We start from the raw sequence: 17,794 nt of genomic DNA, 5'->3' as shown, positions 1-17,794 counted from the left end.
ATAAGAGTCTAGATAGAATGGTGGCAGAATTAAGGGAAAAATAAAGGTGCACAGAAATAGCATTAATTTTCCTAAGAGCCCAAATCTGAACTCAAAATGGTGGCCTGGGATAGATAGACAGTCCTCAACCTTCTACATTGAGTCTTCACAGATGAGGGTCATGTGTTTCATAATTTGTCCCTTGGTTGAACTGCCCCAACCTCTCCTATAAACGATGAAATCCATATTTGTAGCATTTCCAGATCAGAAGCTTTGAATCTCAGTTCTACATCAGCCCAAAGACTGGTGAGAGAAGAATCTGATTGCATGGAGCTGGTTTGGGCTGGCGTGTCAGTCAGCCCCCACCCTCCACCCGCTACCCTTGCTCCAGGGCCTCTCAGGGCATCTAGAAGAGGTCCTCGAGGACTGAGGATAAGGTTTAGCACCCTCTCAGGCCCTGCTGGCTTCTTGCATCTTTGAAAACACTAAGTCCTTTAATGGACTCTCCACCTCCAACTGACTGCTTAATAAGACTAAAGCTTCATAAATGTAGAACCAAAATACTGTTTAATTACTACCTATTTTTTTTTATATAGATTAGTTTCCCTATCAAGTTGGCTCAGACAGATTTGCATGCAAAAGCTTTACTGGGATTCAATATCTGAAAAGAAGTAAGCCACCATCCATCTGCCAGTGGAGGCTTGCTTGCTGCTATGATGCTGAACAGGCTTCGGTGGAGCTTCCAGACTAAGACAGACAAGAAAGAAAGGCCTGGCAAGCTACTTCCAAAAATCAGCCAGCGAAAACCTTATGGATCACCATGGCCTGATCTCTAACAGGTCATAGAGATGGTGCAGGACTGGGCAGGATTCTGTTATACATGGGGTCGCCATGAGTTGGATGGCAGCTATCAACAATAAAGAAGTAAGGGAAGCAGGATTGGGCAGAGGAAGCTGTTGAACTGTGATGCAGTCACAACAAAGACATTACTACGGGAGCTCTGGGGCTGAGATATCCTGAATTGAGGCAAGGGGGCCAGGCCTTTATACCCCACATAGATTGAAGGATCTCCCCAGAGAGAGGGTGTGCCCTTGGCCAAGTCAGCTCCTTCCACCCAAACCAAACCCACTGCCGTCAAGTCGATTTCAACTGATAGTGACCCCCAAAGAGTTTCCAGGGCTGTAAATCTCTATGGAAGAAGACTGCCACATCTTTCTCCCTCAGAGCCAGCCGGTGGTGTTTCCAACCACCAACTTTTGGTTAGCTGTTGATTGCTTTAACCACTGTGCTGCTCCCCTCAGTCAAGGGCAATTTCTACAGAGGGACTCAGCTGTGAGCCAGCAGCAGCCTACATTCTCAACAGGTAGGTAAATGACTGCCTCAGTCCTGAAGTGGGATTGGGCAGCCCACCACAGTATCCACTAAACCAACCAAATCAAACCCGTTGCTGTTGAGTCGATTCTAACTCATAGCAACCCTATAAGACAGGGTAGAACTGCCCCATAGTTTCCAAGGAGTGCCTGGTAGATTCAAGCTGCCGGCCTCTTGGTTAGCAGCCGTAGGTCTTAATCACCATGCCTCCAGGGTTTCCCAGTATCCACTACATGGCCTTTTTAGGGCAAACAGTAAAAAGGGTGGAAATGAAATTTTAATGCCCTCTTATGTTAGAGTGTAGATTTGAGTTTCAACCACTTAAAACTATATTTTTAAGGAGGAACATTTGAATAGGCTGATTTCCTCTTCAATAAATCTTCTCATCAAACTTTCCTTCAGATCCTCTGAGGTCCTGAGGTGAAGCTGTCATTCTCTCCTGGTCTGAGCCAAATGAACACGCCTTTCTCAGCATCTACCACCCTCAGACCATTCACCTGTACATGTCTGCCTCCCTTTACCTGGTGTTCGCCTCAAAGATGGGAACCCATCTGTACATCCCCATGCCTAGCCTAATGCTTGGTAAATAGGACACTCGATAAGGGTTTGTGAAATGAATGAATAAATGAACAAGCTTGATTTATTTTTCTGCTCTGCAGAAACAACAATACAGAAAACACATTTGATGAAATGAGGATAACTCAATTTAGCGCTTGCCTTTATGTGTGCTTACTATCAGTGCTTAACAATGCCTGGTTGATTTCAACTAACTGGCACAGCATAAACAGGCTATTTTCAAACAATCAACTGTATCTTACAGGTCTCCTAAATAAAAGAAAATCAATCATAGAATTTGAATGCAAATTAAAAAGGAAATTAAAATGTAAGACATGAAACAGCTATTTGATCAGCTGTTACAATTGGCTGTGGACAGGCTATATTCGTGCCTTATCTAGATGGTGAGAAAAAATTAATCATAGAAAATGGTTGGTTACAGGGCTATTTTCTTTTCCACACTGAAATCACAACAGAATTATCTAATTAATGATGCCAAACTTCTAGAAGCACAAGATAAATGGTATCCAATAAATTGAAAAGTACTATAATAAATATTTGCCCCTAGAAAATAATTCTAAGCATAAAGGATAAATTGCAAAACTGGTTTGTAGAGAGCAAATTTATTTGCCACCACTAAAATTTTAAAAAACATTTGTAATTTCTAGTATCTGCAACACCTTTAATTACAACTATGAACTGGTAAAGCATCTTGGTTTTCTCTCTACTGTGCCAGAGAGGGAGAAAAATGTTGGCTTCCTGAGAAGCCCATTATGAAAATTCCACCATAAAATAAAGTGATAGAACTTTCTTTGGGTAGGATCTGGAGGATGTCCCCACTTATATTCATTATATTGGGAACTTATGTCTTCTCTTTTCTTCTTTTTTTTCTTGATTAGTCTAGCTAGAAACTTGTCCATTTTTTTGATACTGTCAACAAACCAGCTTTTGGTTTTACTGATTTTATTTAATGTTTGCCTGTTTTTCATACCATTGATTTCCACTCTTTATTATTTCTTTCCTTCTATTTATTTATTTTTTTTTTAAGTATATCTACTCTTCTTCTTCTTTTGTTTTTGGTTTACTCTTCTTTTTCTAGCTCCTTAAGGTGGAAGCTTAGTCCATCAAAATTATACTTTGGTTCTTTTTTTTCAATTTTTTTATTTTGGTGAAAGTATACATAGTCAAAGATACACAATTTCAACAATTTTTACACGTACAATTCAGCAACATTGATTACACTCTTCAAGTTGTGCTACCATTCTCACTATTCTTTTCCAAATTATTCCACCACCATTATCTTAAACTCACTGCCCCCTAAGAATTCTGTCCAGCAATAGGAGATGGGTTAAATAAATTATAATACAACCATATATTATAAAGTTTTCAAGATTGTATGGGAGAAGAACATTTAAGACATGGCTAAATATTCATAATATATTATTATTTATTTTAAAAGGGCTAGCAATGAGTATGGAAAATACACCACGTGGTTTGTGAAAACAAAATATAGTAACAGAGGTTAGTTTTTTGTGGGGTTCAATTATGGGTTATTTGAACTTTCTTTTTGTCCTTCTCTGTAATTTATAAATTTTCACAATAAGTATGTATTATTTCTGTAATTCGCGTTATTAAAAAATATTCCCACTTCTCAAAAAAAACTCCTCAACTGAAAGTCACCAAGAAGGAATGTGACTGCATCTTTCATTTATCAATGGCCTTTCTTTTTAAAAAAAAGTTTTTAGAGGGAATTTTGGTTATTAATTAATTTGGCTATTAATTCTCCACTTTAATCTTTAATTTTATCTTTAAAAGATGCTTTATTGGATAACAACAGTAGCGTTCTTCCAAAGAGCATGTTGCTTTAATGTAGAAAACTGGAAAATAACCTGAAGAATTGAGATATAATTAAAGACCATTTTTTTAAATTTCTATTTAGTTATTTTGTTGTTCTTATTGAGAATAAACAGCAAAACGTACACCAATTCAACAGTTTCTACATGGACAATTCAATGACACTGATTATAATTAAAGACAAGATAGAAAGACAACTAGGATCACAGGAATAAAAAGGAGTTCCAACTCTGTCAGATGGGGTCAAGATTCCAAATTCTATGTAAAATAATCCTTAGAAATGTTCGAAAAAATGTAGAAGAAAATTCGAATTCATAAAAAAGACCAGGCTTACTGGTCTGAGAGAGACTGGAGGAACCTCTGAGACTATTGTCCTGAGACACCCCTCTAACGTAGAACTGAGGCCGCTCCTGCTCCCGGGGGCCACTTTTCAGCCAAACAATAGGCGGGGCTATAAAATACACAAATAATAACACCTGTGAAGAAAGTGCTCCTTAGAACAATCAATTATATGAGACCAAAAGAGCAGCATTTTCCCAAAAGCAAAGACGAGAAGGCAGGGAAGGGCAGGGAAACCACACGAATGGACATGGGAAAACTAGGGTGGAAACGGGGAGAGTGCTGACACATTGCAGGGATTGCAACCAATGTTGTGGCGCAATTTGTGTATGAATTACTGGATGGAAAATTAATTTGCTATGTAAACATTTACCTAAGGCACAATAAAATGTTCAAGAAAAGAAAAAGAAATACTTGAGAGATTAAAAAAAAGAGGGATGATTCAGGAAGGAAGGAAAGAAAATAAAACTAAAGACCTAGTAGGACATCTTGGTTTGTAAGCTTTCACTTAAAGCATAATAAAAATTTAAAAAAAAAAAAGCAGAGATTTAAAAAAAAAGATTGAGCTTAAAATTCAGACATTAAGTAGAAATTTACCAGCATATGACATTTGAAATGCCATGAAAAGAAGACATCACTAACATTTGAAAGGCCAGACCTGCCTAAAGATGTTTTCTGATTGTGCCCCATCTCTTGCAAAGCAAAATATTTCAAGGACAATTTTATATAACAGATAGGATGAACTATTCACTTTGTGTTTGCGATTGCTCAAAATGTGTTTATCATTTAGTGAGTTGGGTCACAAACCTTGGGAAGAAAATCTCTTTTTATTTTATAAAACGAACAAAAAAATATTTTAAATGCAGTCAAGCCCTTCAATGCTGATTATAAAACTTCAGAAGGAAAACAATAATTTCTTTTTTTTTTTTTTGATACTTCTCTGAGTAAGCATTCAGCAAAATAGTGAAAAGCAAACTGTATGTACTTTTGAAGATTTTCTCCTCTCCATTCTTGTCCCCCATGCCTTCTCTTATAATCTCCCCTGAGTGTTCAGGGTAAGTCAATTCATTATAACCAATTGATCACCTCCCAACTTATTCTGGAATTGCTACCTATTTCTTGCCTTCCCTGACTCAGGGTTGCTCTCTTACCCACAAGGCACACAACTATCCACCCTTTCTTTATACCTAATTTTCAGTGGCTCCCAATTTCCAACCACATAAAAACCTAGCTTCTCACTTTGCTTTTCAATGTTTCATAGTTTCATTCTGCCCTCCTTCTACTAACTTTACCCGTTACCCACGTCCCCATACATTTAGTCTAGCCATGGTAGACTTCTATCTTCCTGTAAAGGAGTATAACCCACTAATTTGTGCCTCTGCACCTATTATTTATATTATTCCTACAGTGGTGTAAATGATTAATGTGCTCAGCTGCTAGCCAAAAGTTGGCAGTTCGAGTCCACCGAGAGATGCCTCAGAAGAATGGCCTGGTGATCTATTTCCAAACACTCAGATAGTGAAAACCCTGTGGAGCACAGTTCTACCCTAAAACACACGGGGTTGCCATGAGTTGGAGTCCATGGGAAGGTGTCTTAGTTATTCAGTACTGCTATAACAGAAATACCACAAGTGGATGGCTTTAACAAACAGAAGTTTATTCTCTCACAGCTGAGTAGGCTAGAAGTCTGAACTCAAGGCACCAGCTCCAAGAGAAGGCTTTCTCTCTCTGTCAGCTCTGGAGGAAGGTCCTTGTCATCAATCTTTTCTTGGTCTAGGAGCTTCTCAGCACAGAAACCCAGGGTCCAAAGGGCGAGCTCTACTCACAGGGCTGCTTTCTTGATGGTATGAGGTTCTCCCTGCTCCTCACACCGCTTCTCTTGTTTATATCTCAAAAGAGATTGACTTAAAATACAACCCAATCTTGAAGATTGAGTCCTGCCTTGCTAACTTAACTGCCTCTAATCCTGCATCATTAACATCATCCAAACCCAAAAACCAAACCCAGTGCCGTCGAGTCGATTCCAACTCATAGCGACCCTAGAGGACAGGGTAGAACTGCCCCATAGAGTTTCCAAGGAGCGCCTGGTGGATTTGAACTGCCGACCCTTTGGTTAGCAGCCATAGCACTTAACCACTACGCCACCAGGGATATTAACATCATAGAGGTTTACAGCACATAGAAAAATCACATTGGATGACAGAATAGTAGAGAGCCACACAATACTGGGAAACATAGCCTAGCGAAGAAGACACATTCTTTTGGGGTAAAACAATTCAAGCCATGACAGATGGCAACTGGTTTACCATCTGTAAAGCTTCTCTCTTCTTCTCTACCTACGCAAATCTTGACAGTTTTTCAGGACCTGTTCAAATTCCACTCCCTTAATGAGACTTTCCCCATTTCCTCAGGTTTTCAGTGATTTCTTCTAGCTAACTAGCCCTTGGGCCACAGTTTAGCACTCAATTATATATTGTTTTTTCATTGTTTCTCATTGCTTGTATGTGCTAGTCTTGTATCTCCAGCTGTATTTTAAGTTTTCTAAGGGTCAAAACTTGGTCTCACTCTTTTTCTGTACCTCCCTTCAGTAAGTAAATACATGCTGACTTTGGAAACATTGCTTACCGGGGCTTGGCTTTCTATAGTATGTTTGTTTACTGAAATAACTATCTAAAAATGAAACTGGTTAGTGGTAATTCTTACACAGGGTCACATGCAACTGTACACATTGCATTTGTCCCAGGTATTGATGGATATCTGCCATTATGCTATGATCTTGTCCCCTGCAATAATCTAATATTCATTCATTTCAAATGTTATTTAAATTGTAGCCATCCTCAGTCAATGTGCATTGGTCAAATGCATAATGTGTATGTAGTTTAAATCTTGACTGGAATAAAGAAATGTACTAATATATTAGAATTTGGTGATAACATATTTGTTATCATTATTGATATCTGGAGAAATAGTACTTGACACCAAAACAACATCACATGGATTTTGCTATGTCGGTGGAACATGGGAATGCTACTGGCATCCAAAAGTTTGGAGAAAGAGGTTAGAAACTAAATTACCTCTTTAAGTTCATGGGATCAATTTGACCAGAGGCTACCTGATGATTTATTTTAAAAAAACACAGGAATCATTAAAACAGTTGCTTTCTTCAGTTAAAAGTGGTTGTTTTTGTTGTCAGGTGCCATCGAGTCAGTTCAGACTCATAGCAATTCTATAAAACAAAGTAGAACTGCCCAATAGGGCTTCCAAGGAGTGGCTGGTGGATTTGAACTGCTGACGTTTTGGTTAGCAGCTGAGCTCTTAACTACTATGCCACCTTCCATCAGGACAGCCTCTCCCAAGCTGTGAGAGGAGCTCTCCCTGGCCCCTCGACTCTGCCCAAAGGCACTCAGCTTTCTCTCTCCGTGGGCCAGGAAGCCTACTGCACCATCTCGTCTGCTGGGTCTCTGCTGCCAGGTCTCTCCTGCCACCACTCCTCACCATCTTCAAGGTTACAGCTCTCTCTCTCTGTCTCCTGCTTCCAGGAGCTTCTCAGCGCAGGGATCTGGGGTCTAAAGGACGCACTCTCCACTGTTGGCTGTTATTCCTTGGTGGTGGTAGGATACTCACCTACCAAGTGGTAGCATCTTTAAATAAACTTTAATTACATACAAATCAGTTGCGTAAGGTAACCACTTTACCAAAATCCTCTCAACGTGTGTGTGTCTTTGCATTTGCAACCATGTGAGTGGGAACAAAAGAGATAAAAACAGATTCTAAGTTACTGATGCAGGGGACATGGTTGCAATGACACTGGGCAAAGGTTAAGAGACTAAAACTAGTTTCTCCTACAATGACATTTTCACGGGAGTAGAAGAAATGAAACAGGGAAATGAATGTTAAATGGAGTAATACCAGGTTGACCCTATTATTAACCAAACATCTACCAGACACCAAATGAATTGCAAGTCTTCACAGAGAAATGTGTTTTGTGTTTATAGTTTCTGATATATTTATCTTTCAAATGTATATTAAAAATAATCAGAGTTTAAGCTTTTTCTTTAAATTTAGCTGCTGTTTTTCTTTTATTATCTGTCTTACTTAGTAAATCATATACAGGCCAAGAAAGCAGGGTTCATGACAGCATTCCTGTTACAGGATAAGATTCCGTGTGTGTGTGCACGCACGTGTGCGTGCACGCACATATCTATGTGCACGTGTGTGTCTGTGTATGTGTTGGCATGTGTTGGTGTGTATCTCTGTGTGTTAGTGTGCATGTCTGTGTGTCTCTGTGTGTGTGTATCAGGGTGTGTGTGTTGGTACATGTGTGTTAGTATATGTGCTTTGGAGGTGTATGCGGGCATGTAAACGTGTGTTAGCACATGTGCATGTACAACCACAAACCAATTCCTCAGCCCAAAGTTTGATAGTGGAGTAGGTGGGCGCACTGGCACTTTACACCCACTTGTGGCTAGTGGCCATTTTGTCAGTTTGGTAATAATAATAGCTAATATCTATTGTGTACCTATCATAAGCCAAGCCCCATTCCAAGCACTCTAGGTGCATTTTCTCTTTTAATTCTCTCAACTCCCTTGTGAAGTATATTATCATTATCCTCATTTTCCAGATGAGGAAACTAAGACATGGAAAAAGCTAACTACTTTGCTCAAGGTGGCAAAGCTAGTTAGTGGTGGAACCAGCATAGACTCCATGCTCTTAGCCTCTCTGTGCAACCACTTCCTCTGTGTGGTAGGGAGACTAGACCTAGGCACCCAGCTAGAGAAGGAAACTGTTGCCTTTGCCAATGGCCAAGCCAGGCCTTCAATCTGTCCTGGTGACTTCTGAGGGTATAAACCCATTGCCATCAAGTCAATTCTGACTCATAGTGACCCTATAGGACTGAGTAGAACTGCCCCATAGGCTTTCCAAGGAGTGGCTGGTGAATTCGAACTGCTGACCTTTTGGTTAGCAGCCAAGGTCTTTAACCACTACACCACCAGGGCTTCGTTCTGAGGTTTCAAAAGTACCTAAAAGCTGTGGCTCCAGTGGCACGTGGTTCTGCCCACATAATCCATCAATCCAGTCCCTCCCATTAATATATCCCAGGCATTAGAGAAGAGCAAAAGACAGAGGGCTTTGCCATTCATGACCCTCCTAGACCTGCTGTGAAAATCAAGCTCCTAACACCTTGCCCAGCATGTAGACAGTATCTGATAATACTAGCTCTTTGTATTAAGACAATTAAGTCTTAATTAAGACAGCTAAGTCTTAACTCCAGTTAAGACAGGAGTCAGGTGGCTGAAAGAAGGACCACGTCAGAGTCAGAATAACAGCCAGGCTGGGATGATGCTGAAATACAGGTCTAAAGGGCTTCCAAAATTTCTCCTGATGAGAAACACAGAGGGTTCCAGAGCCCAGAATGAGCCTGAGCCCCTCGCTGGGGGAAATAAATGAATGGGGTAGGGCAGGAAGAGTCTGGAACTAGGCAGTTCCCTATAAATGCCTACATGCATACCCCACATCCTATTGCCCCCTTTGAAAAGTCTCACATCAAGAATAATTATTTGGTGAAGAGGAAGAAGTGATTACATATAAATGCGTGTTTCTGCTTCCATAGATTGAATACCCTAGAAGCCAAACAAGGATGTATTTTCCCAAACGCAGAATAAGGATTCTAAAAGTTGAAGCCATAACGACCCTGTGTGTAGGCCTTCTCGTGAATTCTTTCTAATCCTCATAACTCTCCTAAAGATGAGGAAGCTAAAGAACCAGGAGGTTATGTAACACAACAGTCAAGTGAAGGAATCCAGCTTCCTACCCCCTCTGTCTGACAAAGGAGCCCTGGTGGTGCAGCAATTAAAGTGACTGGCTAACCGAAAGGTTGGCCATTTGAACCCCCACTCTGGGGAAGAAAGATGTGGCAGTCTGCTTCTACAAAGATTATAGCCTTGGAAACCCTTGGGGCAGTTCTACTCTGTCCTGTAGGGTCACTATGAGTCATAATTGACCAGACAGCAATGGTTTCTGTCTGCCAGTAAAGTATATGCTCTTTTAACATTGCTGTACTGTCTCTCTATATTCTTTCATTGGATAAAAAATAGAATATACAAATTCCCAGGTGCATCTATACTTCTTTTATTATTCTAGAACATTCGAGCGGGTTATAGGAGCCCTCAGAAGTTCTCCATCTTTCTTCATCAAAGGTGAGGAGAAAGTTTTCGCCATTAACACAGGGGCAACATATTTTGTTGTGAGCATCTCTGATGCTCCCTGCCAGGCCAGTCCTACCTACCTCACCAGCCTGCAGCCAGGCTCACTCTCCTGACCACACATATCATCTGCCATGTCTTGGTGACAATTTTAAAGGCTAGCTTCAACTCTTCCAGAGATCTCAACCAAATGCCTGAGCCTCCTTCAGATGGCTGAATTTCCTCTCCCAAGTCTGGCCAGTGCTTTCTCCTTTCTGTTTCGAGTTCCCCTTTTGTAGCTTTTATTTTGAGGATTGAGCAAGAGCCATTCAAGAATTTCAAAAACACAGTTCCCATGGTTCCACCAGCACAAATACTAAAACCAAGACTTAGGACTGAAGCTACATGCTGTTCTCCCCTTCCTGTCCCCTCCCCTCCCAGTCCTGCCTAAGCCTCCATAGGTGACCTGATACTTGGGTGAGAGATTTGGGTAAGGATGCATTTATATCCTGTACGTGGTTTTAAGAAGCTGTTCTACAATTGCCTTGAAAAATTTTTCAATCATCAAAACAGAAAGTTATATATTCACCAGCTATACCCCCAGTACCCAGTACATCTGTGTTTATCTCAAAAGGGGTGATTAAAATGTGCTGACAGCTTTAAAAATTATCAGAAAATGACCAGAATGTCCCATGTTTAATAATTAACAAAGCTTTAAAACCAGAGTCAAATTCAGGGACTTTAAAAATAAATCATTGTGTCAGTCCCTTATTCACTCTAAAGTTCTGATTTTTACTACTTTTCTCATTCTTAATGCGATTTTGTAGGAAAAGCAAAAGGGTTGGCGGTAAATGGATCTGAAATTCAGACCCAGTCAATTGTCACTTTGTTGGTGTAAAGTTCATTAATTCAACATGTTTATTGAGCATTCATTGTGCCAGGCAGAGCTCTGGGGCTGGGGGCTGGGGCCTCTATGGGGAGGGAAAGAGATACCTCCCCAGCCTCCAGAGGCTTAGGCCCTAGTGAGGAGGAAGACACTGAATAAGGAGGTACTAAAAACTCATGGAAAAGAACACAGAGGCAGGACAGAGTTAATCAGAGGCACCTAATCCAATCTGTTGGGATTAGAAAAGGCTCCCCTCACAAGCCACATCTGAGCTCAAATCTGGGGTTAACTAAGTGTTTTTCCATTTCTCAGTTTCCTCATCTCTCTAACGAATCTGTGCAGAATGGCTGAAATACCTTCCATCTCCCTGTGGGGGATATAAGGGTCTCCCACAGTCCTGTCCTTGGTCCCATCTCTTCTCTCTACACTCTTGGCTTTGGTCATTTCATCTACTTCAGTGGCTTCAACTAAAACACCTCAGCCTCATACATCTGTAACCCCAACTTCTTCCTTATGTTTCCAACTGCTAGAGTTCTCTCCCTGACTGAGCACCTCCAACTCTAGATGTCCCATCTTTTCCCAAAATCTGCTCTTCTTTTTAATTTCCCTATTTTTGCTAACATCATCACCATATTCCCAGTCATCTGATACATATCCTGTGAATGAAAAATTGTCAGTGGACGCTCATTGACCACAGATGGAGATAAAGCTTTTAGTATGACATACAGGCCGCCACACACACAATTCATACCGACTCATCTTTCTGGCTTTGTCTCCCACCAGCACCCCCAACCCTTCACACTGAAATCCTTTTTTTTTCTGCTTTAAGTGAAAGTTTACAAATCAAGTCAGTCTCTCACACAAAAACTTACATACACCTTGCTACATACTCCCAGTTGCTCTCCCCCTAGTGAGACAGCCCACTCCCTCCCTCCACTCTCTCTTTTCGTGTCCATGTTGCCAGCTTCTAACCCTCTCTACCCTTTCATCTCCCCTCCAGGGACGAGATGCCAACATAGTCTCAAGTGTCCACCTGGTCCAAGAAGCTTACTCCTCACCAGCATCCCTCTCCAACCCACCGTCCAGTCCAATCCCTGTCTGAAGAGTTGGCTTTGGGAATGGTTCCTGTCCTGGGTTAACGGAAGGTCTGGGGGCCATGACCACCGACTGGAGTCCTTCCAGTCTCAGTCAGACCATTAAGTCTAGTCTTTTTATGAGAATTTGGGGTCTGCGACCCACTGGTCTCCTGCTCCCTCAGGGATTCTCTGTTGTGTTCCCTGTCAGGGCAGTCATCAGTTGTAGCCAGCAGGCACCATCTAGTTCTTCTGGTCTCCAGATGATGTAGTCCCTGGTTCATGTGGCCCTTTCTGTCTCTTGAGCTCATAATCACCTTGTGTCCTTGGTGTTCTTCATTCTCCTTTGAGCCAGGTGGGTTGAGACCAATTGATGCATCTTAGATGGGTGCTTGCTAGCGTTTAAGACCCCAGACGCCACTCTTCAAAGTGGGATGCAGAATGTTTTCTTAATAGATTTTATTATGCCAATTGACTTAGATGTCCCCTGAAACCATGGTCCCCAGACCCCTGCCCCTGCTACGCTAGCTTTCGAAGCATTCAGTTTATTCAGGAAACTTCTTTGCTTTTGGTTTAGTCCAATTGTGCTGACCTCCCCTGTATTGCGTGCTGTCTTTCCCGTCACCTAAAGTAGTTCTTTAAAAAAATTTTTTTTTAAGTAGTTCTTATCTACTATCTAGTTCACACTGAAATTCTTACCTCTTTAGTAACTATTGACTTAATGGTATACCAACCACTTTTTAGGCCTCTGGACCTTGTAGATAGTATGTTATTCCAGTTCTAATGTACTTAGCATCAAGGTGGGTCCCTTTTGAATTGTGTCAAGCACAACAGATCAGAGTTGGAGCCTCACCGTTGTGTAGGCTGAGCATTCTATTTATTAGGTGATGCTTCCCGGATGTGTTAGTTTTGTAATCTTTTGTAAATGTTTGCCTTTTTCCCCTTGATTTCTGTGAGATAAGCTTTTGAGCATTAATTACAGCTTTCCTGTATGATAGTTAGGGAACCCTGATGGGTTTGATTTGGTTCTTCTGTGTCATATTTGGAAAACTAGAGGTTCCCCATGTAACTAGTGGAAAGGTGCCCACAATAAAGTCTCTATTTAGTTATTATTGGTATATTGTCATACCACAGATCAATGGAGCCAAAGTGCCACTTGCCTTATTGGTGGCTTGTATTACCAGATCATATTTCTCAAAATCCAAATTACCTACCAGAAATTTAAACACACTCAGTTAGTAAGCTTGATGGCATGTGAAACACATTCCATCAAAAAAACCTTTTTTAGGAAAAAATTTGGTAACGAAAGGGTATTAAGGTTTCCCAAACAAGCCATCATGTTCTTTCACATATTGATGATTTTGCATCAACTGTTCCTTAGCTTGGAGCCCTGGTGGCGCAGTGGTTAAGACCTTGGCTGCTAACCAAAAAGTCAGCAGTTTGAATCCACCAGCTGGAAACTCTATGGGGACAGTTCTACTCTGTCCTATAGGGTCACTATGAGTCAGAGTGGACTCGCTGGCATTGGGTCGTTTTTGGTTCCTTAGCTTAAAATGCTTTCATCATCTAGTCTCCTGGTGAATTCGTATTCATCCTAGTTCCTGGGGATGCATACAGTTAAGCACTTCATTACTAGCTGAAAGGCTGGCAGATCGAACACACCCAGATGCGCCTCTGAAGACAGGCCTGGTGACCTGCTTCTGAAGGGTTACAGCCTTGAAAACTTTATGGAGCAGTTCTACTCTGCATACATGGGCCACGATGAGTCAGAATCAACTCCAACTTGACAGCAACTAACAACAACAAAACCTAGTTCAAATAGCACCTCCCCTATGAAGCCTTCCCAGATTTTCTCTGGCAGAATTTGACATTTTCCCCTATTGCCTTCCCTAGAACCTTGTACATGGGCTACTAAAGCATCTATCCTAGGTTATTAGCATTAATTACTCATTAGCATTAATTATTTTCAAGGGCAGCTGCCCTGTATAATTTGTCTTTTATTCTCTTTGGGACAGAATGTGGGATAGTAAATATACATTGAATGAATAAATAATGAATTAATGAACGGGTCCCTACTGTGGAATGTACCGCTTTCTACCTTGTATTGTCTTTGTTTGAGTATACCATCTCCCTTCTTAGACTAACAAGTCTTCCAGATCAAGAGCAACATGACCCATTTTTGCATCACCAATCACAGTCTCTACCACCCATATGTCAGTTTGTCATTCCGTGGTGGCTTGGGTGTTGCTATGATGCTGGAAGCTATGCCATAGGTATTCAATGCTAGCAGGGTCACCCATGGTGGACACAGTTCAGCAGAGCTTCCAGACTAAGACAGTAGAAAGAAAGGCCCAGCGATCTACTTCCGAAAATTAGCCAATGAAAACCCTAAGGATTACAATCGAATGTTGTCTGATATAGTGCTAGAAGAGAAGCCCCCTAAGCTGGAAGGCACTCAAAATACACAGTGGCTGCAACAATAGACTCAAGTATGCCAGCAATCGTGAGGCTGGCATGGGACCAGGCAACATTCGACTGTGTTGTACATGACTCGCCATGAGTCAGAATCGACTCAACAGTGACTAACAACAGCACCACCACAGTCTATCCTGATGCCTACTGTTTGAAATAATGAGTGAAACTCTCGTGGGACCTGGTGACATATTTCAGACTTTGTAAAGCTATTTCACACACATTATTTCTCTTGCCTTTCTCAATAACCCTATAAACTAAGTATGACTAATTGGTGTTACCCCTATGCAACTGATAAAGCAATTAAGTAAGGAACCCTTGGAACCCTGCTTTCTTGGTTTATAGAGCAATGCTTACTCCATGTAATGTTAAGAAAAGGCAGATCTACTCATCAATCCTTTGGTTTCGATCAGAGTTTGGGGATAAATCTAGAGGTTCACCAGTGGTCTGTTAAAAAAAAACACCTAAATCCTTATCTACCTCTCCTGAATGTGTCTAATATAAATCACTTGAGTGAGCATGAAGGTTTGGAGTATGAATAACAGAGGATAAAATAAAGGTGGGGGGGGTAGGAGATGGAAGAATCTGAACACATACTTTGAGCAAGAAAAAGACTTTAGGGGCCTGAAAAGAGACTCTTCAGCTTCCATAAGATGGGGTGCTATGCATGGTACCATCGAGAGGTACTTAGTTTTTAAAACACCTAGGTAGGTATGCTTTTAAGTCCAACTTTCTTTAGGAGAGATGTTTAAAAATACTGAAGGAAAACCAAATCTATACAGCCTTGGCCAACCTCAGCCTGCCACTTATTTCAAAGGCTCTGTGTTAGAGATATTTTCCAAATTGTATACATAGTATACATAGAGATTTGGCAAGCAAGGTTGCCTTGGGCTGGCAACTCCTACAAAAATAGTTCTCACACACATCTGGGCAGCCCCGTCCCCTACCTCATGCTCTCCCTGACCTCCATTCCCCACCACCACCACCCAGCCCCTGCTCCTGAAGCCCAAGGGCTGTGCTTTAAGCATCTATGTACCTGCAGCACTGGGCATAGAGCCTGGCATGGGATGGATGAGCTCATGAGGGCCAGCTAGACAGAAGTGCACCCTCCTCACTGCAGCCTGAGATCTGATCCAAAGTGGAGGAAGGCTGGGGTTGGGGGAGTAGCACAGGACCAGGGTTAATACCCAACATCCAATGCCATGGTTTCCTCATCTAGCACAGGAACAGAACTGCTCTCTGCTCCGGAAGGTTAAAGAGGCCACTTGAGATGTGGTCAGGGCAATTCCTGCACAACACATCCATGGGTTCTGGAGGTGTCCTAAAATGACTGCTCAAGCACCAGGAGGTGTGGGAGGCTGTTCTGGGACTATTGCTTATTCCCACTGACCCCACCCTGGATGATTTGTCTGACCCTCCTAAGGGAAGGGGTTCTCCCACTGACCCCATCCCTCCTTCTGACTCCTGACTTTGGGGCCCCTGCGTGCACACGGCCCTTTGTGTTGGAGGGGGGAGCCTCTGCCTTCTCCCTGCCAGTTTCTCCACACCAGCCCTGCTGGGTGGCTTGACCACCCTGTGCCAGAATGGAATGGTAGGGAGGGAGGCATTTGCGAAGGAGGCTCTGCAGTCCCATGACAATTAGGGAACTGCAGAGAATCAGGGTAAGGAAGGTCTTGTCCAGGGTTCAACCATTCCTCCTGTGCCAGGAGCTGATCAAGGTCGCATTCCAGGTGCCAGCATAACAATGCGTTGTGGTGCATGCAAATGAGGGTGCAGGGTGTACAGGTCAAGTTGGAGCCAAGGACTGACCTTTGAGCCACCCTTCAGTAAGAGTCCCCTGCAAGAGTCCCCTGCCTCCCTCGTGCCCTTTCCCCATGCAGTGAAGAATCCAGCAAGCGCAGGCATGTTGTTAGCCTTTGGGGATAAGGAGGAGTTCGAAGTCTGGCCCCAGACCTTCAGCAGACTTTCGGCCTCAGGCTTCTGTCCAGGGACACACCAAATCCTTCCCCCAAGGGAGGGTTCATGGCCCGGTGCTCCGGACCCGCTCGATCCCCGCCGGTGAACTGAGTGTCTGGGGGCTGCCGGGGGAACCCCCTGCCGCATAGACGCCCCGCGCGCCTCCCAGACAGCCACCTGTCCGAGCAGGAGGAAAGAAGAGAGCGCAGCGGCGCGTGGCGACTGACCTGAGATGCCGCCCCCCACCACGACCACGTCGCATTTGCTGCTCATGGCGCTTGCCCCGCTCTGAGTCGCTCCAGCGCCGGCGCCCGCTGCTCTGGTCTTGGACTCGGCCCCCGCCCGCCGCTCGCTGCCCCGCGCAGTCGCGCCTCTGCGGAGCAGCTATATGGCTCGCCCGGGGCGCCCAGAAGCCGAGCCCCGCCCGCCGCCAATGCGCAGCCCGGGCGGGGAGCCGGCCACCGCCCCCAGCTGGCCACCGCCCCCAGCTGGCCGCTGCCCAGGCCTGGGGGATGGGGCGCCCGGGCGGAGAGGTCACTTGGGGCCTCAGAAAGGCCCTGCCTAGGGCCACCACCAGTTGGCCTTCTGCAGGATGTTTTCCTATGGCCTCCCTAGTGCGTCGTGGAGCTTGGAGGCTAGGAGGGTGGCAGATCAGGCCCCCTTCCTCCAGCCCCCAGTTATGCTGCTGTGTGGAGCAATAATGATCGTGCGGTTGTTGTGTGACCTCCAGTCGATTCCAACTCATAGTGACCCTATAGGACAGATTAGAACTGCAATGTTTCCAAGGCTGTAAATCTTTATGGAAGCCGACTGCCACAGCTTTCTCCACAGAGTGACTGGTGGGTTCCAACCGCTGACCCCTCGGTTAGCCGCGGAGGGCTTAACCACTGTGCCACTCGGACTCCTATTATAATGATCATAAACAAACAAAAAAAACCAAAACCACTGCTGAGTTGTCTGACTTGTAGAAACCCTACAGAACAGAGCAGAACTGTCCCATAGGGATTCCAAGGCTGTAAATCTTTGTGGAAGTTCACTGCCACATCTTTCTACCCCAGAGTAAATATTAATTGAGCACTTTCTAGGCACCAGGCACTGCCTTTTACATGCATCCTTCCACTTAAACC

The 17,794-nt window shown here is 43.2% G+C and overlaps 1 protein-coding gene across 2 annotated transcripts in view; it reads right to left on the bottom strand.

The window, feature by feature from the left end:
- MAOB (monoamine oxidase B) overlaps positions 1-17,077 on the bottom strand; it is a 185,425-nt gene extending 168,348 nt beyond the window's left edge. For both annotated transcript variants that reach the window (XM_049871292.1, XM_049871294.1), the window contains exon 1: positions 16,895-17,077. In XM_049871292.1, coding sequence (XP_049727249.1) covers positions 16,895-16,940 — 46 coding nt within the window. In that variant the 5' untranslated portion in view covers positions 16,941-17,077. The remainder of the gene's footprint in view (positions 1-16,894) is intronic.
- Between the last annotated feature and the right edge of the window lie 717 nt (positions 17,078-17,794).

This window comes from Elephas maximus, chromosome X (genome assembly GCF_024166365.1).
Source record: "Elephas maximus indicus isolate mEleMax1 chromosome X, mEleMax1 primary haplotype, whole genome shotgun sequence".
Taxonomy (NCBI): domain Eukaryota; kingdom Metazoa; phylum Chordata; class Mammalia; order Proboscidea; family Elephantidae; genus Elephas; species Elephas maximus.
The sequence above is the reverse complement of the archived record's forward strand: the minus strand, read 5'-3'. Positions and strand labels throughout refer to the sequence as shown.